The 11,737-nt window shown below is 44.6% G+C and overlaps 1 protein-coding gene and 1 non-coding gene across 4 annotated transcripts; one reads left to right on the forward strand and one right to left on the reverse strand.

The window, feature by feature from the left end:
• Positions 1–145: 145 nt before the first annotated feature.
• On the reverse strand, positions 146–444 carry LOC147247851 (signal recognition particle RNA). Its single transcript, XR_015109633.1, has one exon.
• A 2,054-nt stretch (positions 445–2,498) lies between these two features.
• Positions 2,499–8,329, forward strand: LOC147247852 (interferon-induced, double-stranded RNA-activated protein kinase-like). 3 transcript variants are annotated; one of them, XM_086180131.1, is made up of 14 exons: positions 2,499–2,798; positions 3,924–4,045; positions 4,152–4,246; positions 4,314–4,422; positions 4,838–4,869; positions 4,943–4,985; positions 5,086–5,156; positions 5,244–5,369; positions 5,469–5,597; positions 5,670–5,874; positions 5,945–6,088; positions 6,423–6,521; positions 7,158–7,220; positions 7,335–8,329. In XM_086180131.1, the coding sequence occupies exons 2-14, from the start codon at positions 3,989–3,991 to the stop codon at positions 7,470–7,472; spliced, it is 1,311 nt and encodes a 436-aa protein (XP_086036257.1). In that variant the 5' UTR covers positions 2,499–2,798; positions 3,924–3,988; the 3' UTR covers positions 7,473–8,329. The 3 variants fall into 3 exon arrangements, with proteins under 3 accessions (XP_086036257.1, XP_086036259.1, XP_086036258.1); XM_086180133.1 differs by having other exon boundaries at positions 2,502–2,798; positions 4,323–4,422; XM_086180132.1 differs by lacking the exon at positions 2,499–2,798 and adding an exon at positions 2,815–2,996.
• Positions 8,330–11,737: the final 3,408 nt, after the last annotated feature.

Genomic DNA, 11,737 nt, shown 5'->3' on the forward strand with positions numbered 1-11,737 from the left:
CTGCACCAGCTGATTATTGCAACAGTCACTGACTGAACTTGGAGCTAAAAGTGCTTCGATACAACAATACTGGTGTGACGTTTAAGAGACGTGACGTTGACGGCGTGTGTGTCGTCACAAGTGTTTGTAGTGAGTAGAGAGCAGTAAAAGACCGGGTCCCGCTGTGTTACTCAGGCTGCACTGCAGCGTCTATTCTCAGGCGCGATCCCACTACGGAGCGGCACGGGGGCTTTGACCTGCTCCGTGTCCGGTCTGGGCCGGTGCACCCCTCCTTAGACGACCTGGTGGTCCCGAGCTCCCCCAGGAGCACCATATCGATACCGAATTTAGCGAGGACGCCCGATCAACATAGTCCACTGCAGCTCAGGGCTCCCGAGCTCAAACGATCCTCCGGCCTCAGCCTCCCGGTAGCGGGGATTACAGGCGCGCGCCACCGCACCCGGCGAGGAGACCCTGGATTGATGGAGGTTTTGCCTTTGACGAGGATGAGCAATAAATGTAAAGCAACATCTTTTAATGCAGGGACCCTCCAACAACAAATTCATTAAAGTGTTTTTTTTGGCAGGAATGCCTTCGGTGTCACGTCCGTGATCCATCTCTCTTTTGTTTGTTTCCCGCCGTCGACACTAACCTCGCGACAACTGCCGCCCAGACTACTGCAGGTGGCAATTCTCGCGAGGCTAGTGACAGAGTTCAGCAGAGGATTTTTTTTTCATTGTAATACGGGAGATTTACGGGAGAATACTAAAACGGGAGGAGGGCGGGAAAGAGGGGTAAAATACGGGAGTTTCCCGGCCAAAACGGGAGACTTGACAGCTATGCCTGGAAGTGTGTGATGCTGATGTTGTGTGTGTCTGGTTGTTCTGCCCACATCACTCTTGAAATGTTCACAAATCTACTGAACTGATTTATGAACAAAAATATCCTCTGCATTTCAAGCAAGATATCCTTTATATTAGATACCGGGAGAGGATGGAGAGGCAGATTGACAGGCAGATTTGGGTGGCGTCCGTAGTGATGCGAGCATTTAACCGGTCTGTAGTGGTGAAGAGGGAGCTTAGCCAAAAGGCAAGTCTCTAGATTTACTGGTCAATCTACGTTCCAACCCTCACCTATGGTCATGAGCGCTGGGTAGTGATCGAAAGAACGAGACCCCGAATACAAGCGGCCAAAATGAGTTTCCTCCGCAGGGCGGCTGGGCTCTCGCTTAGAGACAGGGTGAGAAGCTCAGACATCCTGGAGGGACTCGGGGTAGAACCGCTGCTCCTCCGAGTCTAGAAGGGTGGTTCGGCATCTGGTGAGGATGCCTCCAGGCACGTTCAACTGGGAGGAGGCCTCAGGCCGACCCAGGACACGCTGGAGGGATTATATCTCTCGGCATGCCTGGGAACATGCAAGAATCCCCTGGAAGAGCTGGTGGAAGTGGCTGGGGAGAGGGCGATGTGAGCCTCCTAGCTGAGGCTGCTGCCCTCACGACCTGGACCTGCCTAAGTGGAGGACGACAAAGACAATAAACCCAAATTCAACAATGTATTTAAATTTCCAAGTGTTATTCCAACCAAATATGTGGAGCAGTTTTACAATACACGATCAAAATAGCTGTCAGTTCAGTGTTTAGGTCCTTACAGTAACTTATTTGAGAAGATTATAATTCTTATACACAAATTTAGACATTCTAATGTGTACCAGCGGCAGTGTTAATGTATCACTGGGGTTTTTTTTTTTTGCAACTGACAGAAAAACTAAGAAGAAGAAGAAGAAGTAGAAGAGGTTGATGACTGGGTGAAGAGGGGTCAAGAAAGCGTTTCACAAGTGTGCTCAATCTGCAAAACAATCAAAGCCCTTAGGCAGACGATCTTGGAAGAAAGACAAGCTTGTCAGTCAGAGGTCGGATAGGAAGGGAGTTTAAGAATGCTGGAGAAACTCAAAGATACAAGGAAAGCTGTGGCAGGGCGGCACAACTGTGCTGGGAATGAACCCGAGAGGGGAGGTCAACCAGGCAGGTCGTGGAAGAAAGAGGGATAAAGGAGGAGGAGATCCTCCCGGGAACAACTAAAGAAAATAATGGTTTGGGGAGAAAGGTTGGGATTTAAAGTTGTAGTGAGCTATAGTGAGACAGCGCCGGGCTGCAACTGCCAAGGCTTGGTGACAGAGCGAAGACATGCAAAGGCAGACGAAGGTGCGCTCATGAATGAGGACGATGCAACTGAGAGCAAGCGACCGGCACAGCGACAGCAGGAGGACGGACGAGGAAAACGCCTTCACAAGGACATCGTCCACCAGGGCTCCGTGCTTACTGTGATATAGAAGCATCAGTGGGAGCGTGTGATTCTGACGCCAACGCTTAGATTAAAGGTTTAAGAGGGGAATCAGACAGAATGGAGAGGAAGAAACGAGGGCATGTTACAGTAATCAGTGGGTCAGAGAAGCTGCTTCAGTGCTTGAAAGAAAAACTGGATTGAATTCAGAATTCAGAGAAATAGTTTTGTGTTTTGTTTCCGTTGGGAGGGAAGTTAACTCCGGTTCACACTCTAACACAGAAGGTGGCGGTATTGCATTATTGAAGAAGAACAAGCGGAAGGAGAAGTCGAGGAAGGAGAATTAGAGGAAGGGGAGGAGTCGGAGGTTGGGCTTGGAGAAATTCAAGTTATCTGCGCCACTGCTGACAGCATGACGAGTCTCGCTCAGATTCAGAACGGGAAAGAGAAAATAACCTCAGTAAACTGATGCAATGTGCTCGGAGAACAGAGTCCCAAGTAAAGTTTGTTGAAGTTGGAGGGACCGGAGCACTGCCAGCGGTGAGCTGACACCACTTTAATAACTGAGAACCTGCAGCGGCGGGGAGGACTCGTTCGGTCACGTTAGCGTGACTTTTAATGGATTTCCTCCATTGAAAAGGTTCAGTGGGCGGATTAGACAGAAAATAAGAGTTTACTCGAGTTTTCCTGGTCAGTGCACGTCTTTGTGCGTCAGAGTGAGTCTCGAACGCCATCTCAGTAAGTTTCTGCGCCCTGAACAGGGCGCTGCAAAAATTAATGCAAGGATGAGGAAATGTATAGAGAATGATGATAATATAATGGATTGCAATATGATAAGTGGCACGATGTTCAGTTTCATATGATAAATCTGATTTTCACTGAAAAAAACAAACAAAATGATAACGGTGTGATTTTTTTTTTTTTAAATCAAATTTGCAACGAACAAAGATGTCTTCTTAAGGCTGTAGGAGCGCTGGGGTAAAGGAACAACTTCAAACAAGATATTTTTGACAGTCACCTTGGTTTCAATACTGTGGCCCTGGTGTGTGGGTGACTAATTTCATTCAAAACATTTTTTAACACATTTACATTTTTGACAAATAATCCTGAGTAATTTGGATTTAATGGCCAAGTGGGTAAAAGGAAATATCAGAAGATCTAGAAAGTCAGGTGATCAGGAAGAGACAAGCGATGCTGTGGCACCATGCAAACGTATCATAATTCCATATCTTGTCTCATCTTCTGATATCGGTATATTGACCAGCCCTTGTCTGTGTAATTTCACATGTATGCAGGATGTTCCTGCCGCATCATATATTGACTCAAATATTGAATTTATGACGCACAATAAGCCACGACCAAATATGGCACCTTCCTGCGATTCCAAAATGTCAGTCGGCCGTATTGCATCTGTCTTCTATGAATAGGGGAATTACACATTTCGAAATTATCAGTAATGTTGTGCCTTTTTCTTGATAAACAAGCAGGCAGGCGCATCCTACAGGTTTTTTACTACTTTATTTTTATTATTTACTGTCACAATGTTATACACAATGATTGCAGTTATTCAACAATCTAGATCTCCTGTACTTTATCCTCGCTTTCGGAACAAAGACATGTTTGAAAAATGTCCCTCTAAGTGTCAATGTTCCACTGAATCTCCAGGTTCTGTGGTCAGTGGTCAGGGATTCGCTCTTGGGAGGAGGAGGAACTTGAAGGAAGCCAAGCAAATGGCAGCGAAAAAAGCCCCGAGAGGTTTGAGTGATCAGGAAAATCAGAGGCCAGAGGTAAGTTTATTCTCACCATTTATCAAAATGGCGTATATCAGATTATCGTTGGTTCAAATTTGAAGTTTTTACTATTGGTTGTTGTTGTTGGTTTTTTTCCTTTCAGACAGGAAATATGTTGAAGAATGTTTTCGGCCAACAGAAAAGGGTTCCTTTAAAGACTCTGGCACCAGCAACTGTAGGATTACAACATGCTACCCAGTAAGGTTTTACTTCCTAGAGTTGTTGAGTCACCCTTCAAATGCAGTGATTAAACCACTAATATCAGCTGTTGTAGGATTGTGGTTGGCGAAAAGGAAGACCCGACTGCCTGTAGGGAAACAAAGGGGGTCGGCAAGTCTGAGGACCAGGAGGAAAGTGGTGGTCAAAATACAGAGGTGAGGTTTCTCTGGCCTAAGAGAGCGTCTGTTGTCACTGAGATCTGGACATCTGATGTTGATGAATGAAGATTCTCTTAAAACATAAAGGCATTTTGTCAAAGTATGCAAACCCTGCCTGAGCTCAGGTATTCGTTTGCTACTCCACTCTGTGGACGGATGCCCCCCCACCTCAAGGCAGGGTCCAATAAGGATTCGTGTCTGCATGTAAATGGGAGGAGACCAGTAGTCACCAACCTGCTGTAGATCAGCTATGATGTCCACAGGCCAGCTCTCATATTCAAAACTCCATTCTGAAAATGTACATTTTAAAAGTTATGTGTGTGGTATTTTTTGGAAAGACGTGACAAATTAATGCATTCATACGTACAAATCAACCTCATCTTCTTCTTTTTTTTAATCTCCCTTTGGAAAGGACCAGAATCCTGTGGTGAAGCCTAAAAGATGGTAAGGGATCAGAAGTGGAGGGGGTAGTGTTGAGCCTGACATCATGCTTCATCATTTTTCTTGTCCTTTTTAGTTTTGCAGAAACTTCCCAGACCTCCATTCCGAACAGCACTGGGGCAAGTACCACTCCACTGGAGATTTCAGTCGTTTTACTTCTGTCGTTTTTTTTTTTTCTCTAGACTGTAAGCTGCATCATAATTTGTTTTGTTTAATAAGGTTGCAGTGATTACTGAAGAAAAGAATATGGGTGGCGGTGGGATGACGCCAATCCAGTCAGGGATCTGCAGGTGTGGACAGCGGTACCGCCATTCATTTCCTGCAGCATTATTTGATATAGAATGAGAGACTTCTATGTTCATCTTGTGTGTCCACAGTAAAAAGTTTGAATCAGAATTCGAAAACATTACGTGCCTTGGCAGTGGAGCCTTCGGTGTGGTCCTCAAGGCAAAACGAAAGGTGGAGAAAGCGTACTTTGCAATAAAGATCGTCCCCTTTAACAAGTTAGTCCTGCTATTCAACTTCTGTTTCTTGCATATCATAATGTGCTGGAGCAGGTGCGGAGCAAGACACGTTTATTAACAGAGTCATTTTCATACCAGAAATGCTTTTCGGGAGGTGGAGGTATTACTACGGCTCTCTCATGCCAACATTGTCCGATACCACACGTGTTGGATGGAGGACTCAAAGTACCAGTGCGACAGTACAGCTGATTGCTGCAGCACTACTCAGTAAGTCTCCTCCTCTATAAGACCCAACTGGAGGTGTGCCATTCCACCGTTTGTCCTTTCTTACGCTCCTAGGTCTTCCGATGAGTCATCTGAACCTTACCTCTATATTCAAATGGAGTTGTGTCATACCGACACCCTTAGAGTGTGGATAGACGAGAGGAATACTCAGAATGTACCAGAATCCAAGACAAGAAAAGAGAGTCTGGCTATCGCTCTGCAGATTGCTCTCGGTGTGGAGTATATTCACAAAGAGAGGTTCATTCACAGAGATCTGAAGGTGAGAGAGAGCTAAGATGATCACTTCTTACCGTAAGAATGGCGTAGTCACGTGCGTTTCTGACCGTCAGCCTGCCAACATCCTATTCGGGCCGGGCGGATGCGTGAAGATTGGAGACTTTGGCCTGGTGACTTTGGAGAACGACAGTGATACTGAGAACCTGCAGTACAGAACCGCTGACAAAGGGACCCCACATTACATGGCTCCTGAACAGGTGAGAGGGTCTGATGTGAAGAACGTAGGACTGTGGTCAAGAGCACTGCATCCTCCAAACACTGACAGCGTTTGATGTGAACTTCTGCGCAGACAATGACATTTTTATATTCCTAGGGATCTATTTTGGGACCACTTTAGTTCCCTTTAGCTCCTTCCTATATTTGTTGCTCTGTAACTCCTCTGGCTGGACCCTACCTGTGCCTCCAGAATCTCCTCTTTTTTCCAAAGGCGTATATGTAGTACAGGGTTGTAAAATAAGACATTAACTGTCTTGAAGATGGAGTTGTAGAATATAATAGTTACTGAGGAGAGATTTATCTGTTCTTGGACAGAAGAGCCAGCGCATCTATGACCGCAAGGTTGATATCTTTGCCATGGCGTTGATCTTCTTTGAACTTCTCTGGAAGGGCACCCATCACGAGAGGAGCGAGGTGAGGTGTTTTGTCTCGTGTGCTGTGCGTGTCAATATTGATGGTGAACAACTTGACAAATAACCGGTGTCAAAATTCAGAAAAAATGAAGAATTTCCTCATCTGTGTTATTTGGGTTCTGCGACCCTCCTTTTATTGACATCTCACTTCTGAAATAATGAAAAAAAGACGCCTTTATTTTATTCTGATTTTTTTCCTTATTGTGTCCCTCTGCAGTTTATTGGAAAACTCAATATTGCCTTTCATGTATGTTGCTCCTAGCTGTGTTCCTTTTATTTTTATAAAGCTTACTGAATATTTAAAAAATGAAAATGGCTCCATGATGTTTTGTTAAATTTAAAAAAAAAAAAAAAAAATTGTATTGAACTTGTACTAAAATTTGAGTCTGAAGTAGTACTCCCAGAGGAGCAGCAGCCAGACTGTGATGCAGAAAGCTCCAGCTGGGGAGAAGCGGCTAATGTATTAATTTGATTTAACAGCAAAAAGATGAAAAGTAAATGTTTCAATAATCAAATTTGCTGAATGTTGGATCAGGTAGTGGCCCCCGGTTCGAGATGTGAGATGTTTTCATCAGATATGTTGAAATTATTGTTGTCATTGCACAACACACTTGTTGTGCTTTTGCATCGCCTTCAGGTTTGGGGCGATGTGAGAGGAAGTATCCTGCCCCAAGGATTTGCATACAGATTTTTCCAAGAGGTATTTACATAAATAAGTGTTGCTGAAACCATTTACCTGAGGTTTTTCCCTGTAATATTTGCATTTCTGTAGAAGACATGCAGTTCAGTAGCTGTTCTTGCTGTTACGTTGCAGAGCATCATGATAAAGTCAATGCTGCATAAGAACTCCGAAAAGAGACCTGAAGCGAGTCAACTGAAGACGGACCTGGAGAAGATCATTTGTCGCCTGAAGGCTACAGAAATTAGGCGTCGAGGAAATCGGACTACTTAAGGATCAATGACCGAATTTATTTTGTTCGATCTGAATTGCCTCTGTGCTCAAAAATGTGGGCGGATTTCATCCATCACATTACCTCAGGAACCCCACGGGGGAATTTTAATTCAATATAAATGTCCATTGGGAATGAACAGGGGAAAAAAAATCTCACATACTTTTTAATGAACTGCTTGACACACAACCTGAGATATAAGAATAAACACATCGCTCAATACGCCAAAGTGTGCCAAAAAACCCCTGACATAACTCTGCAGCAGCGACTTGTGATGTTCATTATGTCACTGTTGAGGCTTTAGGGAGTTTTGCCAATTCAGCACTAATTACATTTATGCACTTGAATTTCAGGGAAATGTGTTTACAAACTGTGCAATGCACTTTAGACGCGGCCGAACCGTCGCAGGTTTACGGTATTTTTTTTGAGCGTTAAAAAACACAAAGATGTTACGGCCGCTGCTCCTCCGTGAGTGTGTTTTGATCAGTGGTTTCACAGCCTAGTCAGAGTCAAGGTCACTGTAACGAAATGCCTTCACAACCTTGACATTTTTAATTAAAAAAAAAAATTATCAAGTAGATCAGTCTGTCAATATCCTGTACAGCTGCAACATGAGTAAGACTGACACACTAAATACAACTTTTAACATCATCCATCTATCCATTCATTTTCTTGTGGGTGTGGGCAGCTTTTCCTATTGCTCATCCCATACACTGCCCCCCCCCCCCCCCCCCCACACACACACACACACACACACACTGGTCAGCCATCTGAACCACATAGCAGAGAGAAGTTCAGGAATATCCTGTCTGTACTCCTGTAGTTTTATGTCTTGCTTGTAAATAAAAATGTCATTCCAAAACCCAAATAAGTTTCACTTCATTTGATAGCCTGGTTCTCAGCACCATGGTACAGTTCCAAAACCTAACAGCTCAAAAACAAAAATCGTACAAACTGGAGAGAATATGGCGCTCCTCCAAACTGGAGGAGTCACTTATTGTCTGGTAAGATAGCCTTAAAACCTGTAAGCAAGCGCTTCGTCAAACTAGAGCAGCCTTCTACTCAGCATCAACAGAGGAACACAAGTACAACCCCAGGTTCCTCTTCAGTTCTGTGGCCAGTCACAGCTCTATTGAACCAAGCATTCCTGTTTCCCTGGGTAGCAAAGATTTCATGGACTTCTTCAATAACAAAATTCTGCGTATTAAAGAGAAAATTAATCTCCTCCTGCCATCAGCTGACCTCAGCTGGAACCTATAACCCCAGAAGCCTCAGAGGCAGCTGTAGGACCACACATACACTTTGATAGTTTTTCTCCCATCAGCCTTCATGAGCTTCATACAATAATTTCCTCCTCTAAACCATCCACCTGTCTTCTAGACCCCATCCCAACTAAGCAGCTCAAAGACTCTACCCCTCGTTAGCACCTCCCTCTTAGATATGCTCAATGTGTCGCATTTATCTGGTTACGTCCCACAGTCCTTTAAAGTAGCAGTAATTTAACCTCTCCTCGAAAAAACAACCCTGGATCCAGAAGTTTTGGCCAACTACAGACCAATATCAAACCTTCCTTTTCTCTCCAAGACTGGAGAAAGCAGTTGCTAAACAGCTCTGTGACTTCTCCACAGCAACAGCCTATTAGAGGATTTCCAGTCAGGTTTCAAGTTCATCATAGCACAGAAACAGCACTAGTCAAAGTTACCAGGGACCTCCTACTAGCATCAGATGAGGGGCTGGTCTCTGTGCTGGTCTTATTAGATCTTAGTGCAGCTTTTGATACCATTGACCACCATATCCTTCTACAGAGACTGGAACCTGTCATTGGCAATGAAGGAACTGCACTAAACTGGTTTAGGTCATTTTTTCTAGGTCGATCTCAGTTAGTACTTGTTAATGGTAATCCCGCTGAAACCACTGTAGTCACTTATGGTGTTCCACAAGGCTCTGTGCTTGGACCAATCCTCTTCACCCTTTATCTGCTTCCTCTTGGTCACATTATTAGGAAACACTCAATTAATTATCACTGCTATGCTGACGACATACAGCTGTACTTATCAATGCATCCACATGAAACAAATCAGCTGACTAAACTGGAGGCCTGTCTAAAGGAGATGAAAACATGGATGACCCAAATTTCCTTTTATTAAACTCTGACAAAACTGAAGTCATTGTCCTGGGCCCAAAACACCTCAGAAACACCCTACCTGATGAGAAAGGTACCCTGGATGGCCCCCAGCACTACCGTACGGAACCTAGGAGTTCTCTTTGATCAGGATCTGTCCTTCAACTCCCACATTAAGCAAATCTCTAGGACTGCTTTCTTTCTTTCATTTACAAAACATTGCTAAGATCAGACACATCCTGTCTCAAAAAGATGCAGGAAAAACTAGTCCATGCTTTTGTCACTTCAAGGCTGGATGACTGCAATTCCCTTCTATCAGGCTTTTGAAGCTTCCAGGATGCAGGGTCACTTGTGGTTCCTAGAGTTCTAAAAGTAGAATAGGAGCCAGAGCCTTCAGGTATCCAGCTCCCCTCCTGTGGAACCGTCTCCCAGTTTCACATGCAGACACCCTCTCTACCTTTAAGAGCAGACTGAAGACCTTCCTTTTTGATCAGGCTTATAGTTAGGACTGCTAAGGCTGGCTGGCCCTTAGATATGCTGCTATAGGCTTAGACTGCTGGGGGATCTCCCATGGTGCACTGGGCTTCTCTCTCCTCCTCTCTTCCCTCTCTGTCCTCCTGTATGTGTCATATATAAATCATACTCATATGTGTTACTAACTCGTCTTCTTCTCCGGAGCCTTCAGGCTCCCCGCTTCCCAGATCCCGGGTGCTGCTAAAGGAGGCTGCAGACCTGAAGAGGCTCAAGCTGCCACCTGTAGCTCCACCTGCTCACGTCCCTGTCTGTCCATCAGGCTCCTCCCCTTTCTCTCCTTGATCTCTGTCTCTCTCTCTTTCCTTCTGTTTATCCGTCTTCCTCCATTATCCTTGTCTCTGCTCTGCTCTCCTGCTCTCTTTCCCCCCCAACCAGGGAGGGTATTAAAGGCTGATAAGAGCTCCCTTTAAACGTTTCTCTGTTTCATGAGGTGAGCCAGATCTGTATACTACATGGTCTGAGGGGTTTTATAGCCCCTGCTGTGTTGCCAGGTAGTTAAATCACTGCCAGTTATATGGACATTGTATTTTAATTACATCCAGTTTTAGGAGGAGTAGTCGTGTACATGTTTTTTGCCAACTGCTGGTTATTGCTAAGGGTTTTTTTTGTATTTTTTTTTTGTGGTCCTGTGATTTGTCCCAACCCGTTTACCAATAATTCTTCTCCCAGTGTCCTGCCAGATGGAGTGATGAACTGTGGGAGTCCCTCTCCCCTTCACTGGGTGTGGTGTGTGTGTATGTGTGGTCTTGCTGTATTCAGACACTGGCACACCAGTGGTGTCCGGCCCTTTTGCACTCAAGTAACCCCCTGTGAGTCTGGCTCTTGTAGAGATGGAGGTGACTTGATGAGCTAGTCGTATGGGTTTCTGTGGAGCTTGAGGCTGCTTCATTTCAGAGAAATAGTGACACTTTGTTTGTATTTACTGAAAATACACAGTGATGGTGATACTGAGTGATACACAGGGAGAATCTTGTGCATCTCTAGGATTCTTGGGTTTGTAAATCATGAGATGCATCCAGATATTCTGCATCTGGCTAATAATTTGGAGAAAATAACTTGAGTCTGGAAAATGATCTTGACTGATTACTTCAAGATGTGCCAGACCTGAAGAGTGATGTTGATGAAAAACCACAACGCTACACCGAGCTTGATTGTTGTCTTCTGCGAGTGTAACCAGTAGGGGGAGCTGTGGATCTGCATTAGCTCAGGCTGTTGTGGGCCTGCAGACTCCAGGTCTCCCCAGCCTCCCCAGCCTGGAAGGGAGGGAGGTTTATTCACAGTAAGAGGGCCAGAACCAGGGAGCTGTGTGACATTTAATCATGCCTCCGGTGCATACGGGATCATTAGCATCTATGGAAAACAACGGTAACAAGTGCCAAATGAAGGATCCCTCACAATCACCTGTCTGCTCAGCACACATCACAAATCAGTTCCTGCAGCTCAGTATGAACTCAACAATCACCAAACAGCAAAACAATCAAGTTGATAATTTCATGTAGATGATATAATTGTGCTAATTTCTTTCCATCGCTCACTCAGACGATAAATATCTGGTAACTGCATAGATAATAAGCAGAGGAGGAATGCTTAAATAAACACCAATCTACCATC

The sequence above is a fragment of the Aulostomus chinensis genome, chromosome 16 (assembly GCF_037954235.1).
Source record: "Aulostomus chinensis isolate RoL2024-O1b breed Wild chromosome 16, RoL_Achi_v1.0, whole genome shotgun sequence".
Classification (NCBI taxonomy): Eukaryota; Metazoa; Chordata; class Actinopteri; order Syngnathiformes; family Aulostomidae; genus Aulostomus; species Aulostomus chinensis.

Coding starts and splice junctions, on each gene's coding strand:
- LOC147247852 (XM_086180131.1), top strand. CDS start 3,989: ATGGCAGCGAAAAAAGCCCCGAGAGGTTTGAGTGATCAGGAAAATCAG. Junction 4,046..4,151: donor AGGAAAATCAGAGGCCAGAG/GTAAGTTTATTC, acceptor TTTTCCTTTCAG/ACAGGAAATATGTTGAAGAA. Junction 5,157..5,243: donor ATCCAGTCAGGGATCTGCAG/GTGTGGACAGCG, acceptor GTGTGTCCACAG/TAAAAAGTTTGAATCAGAAT.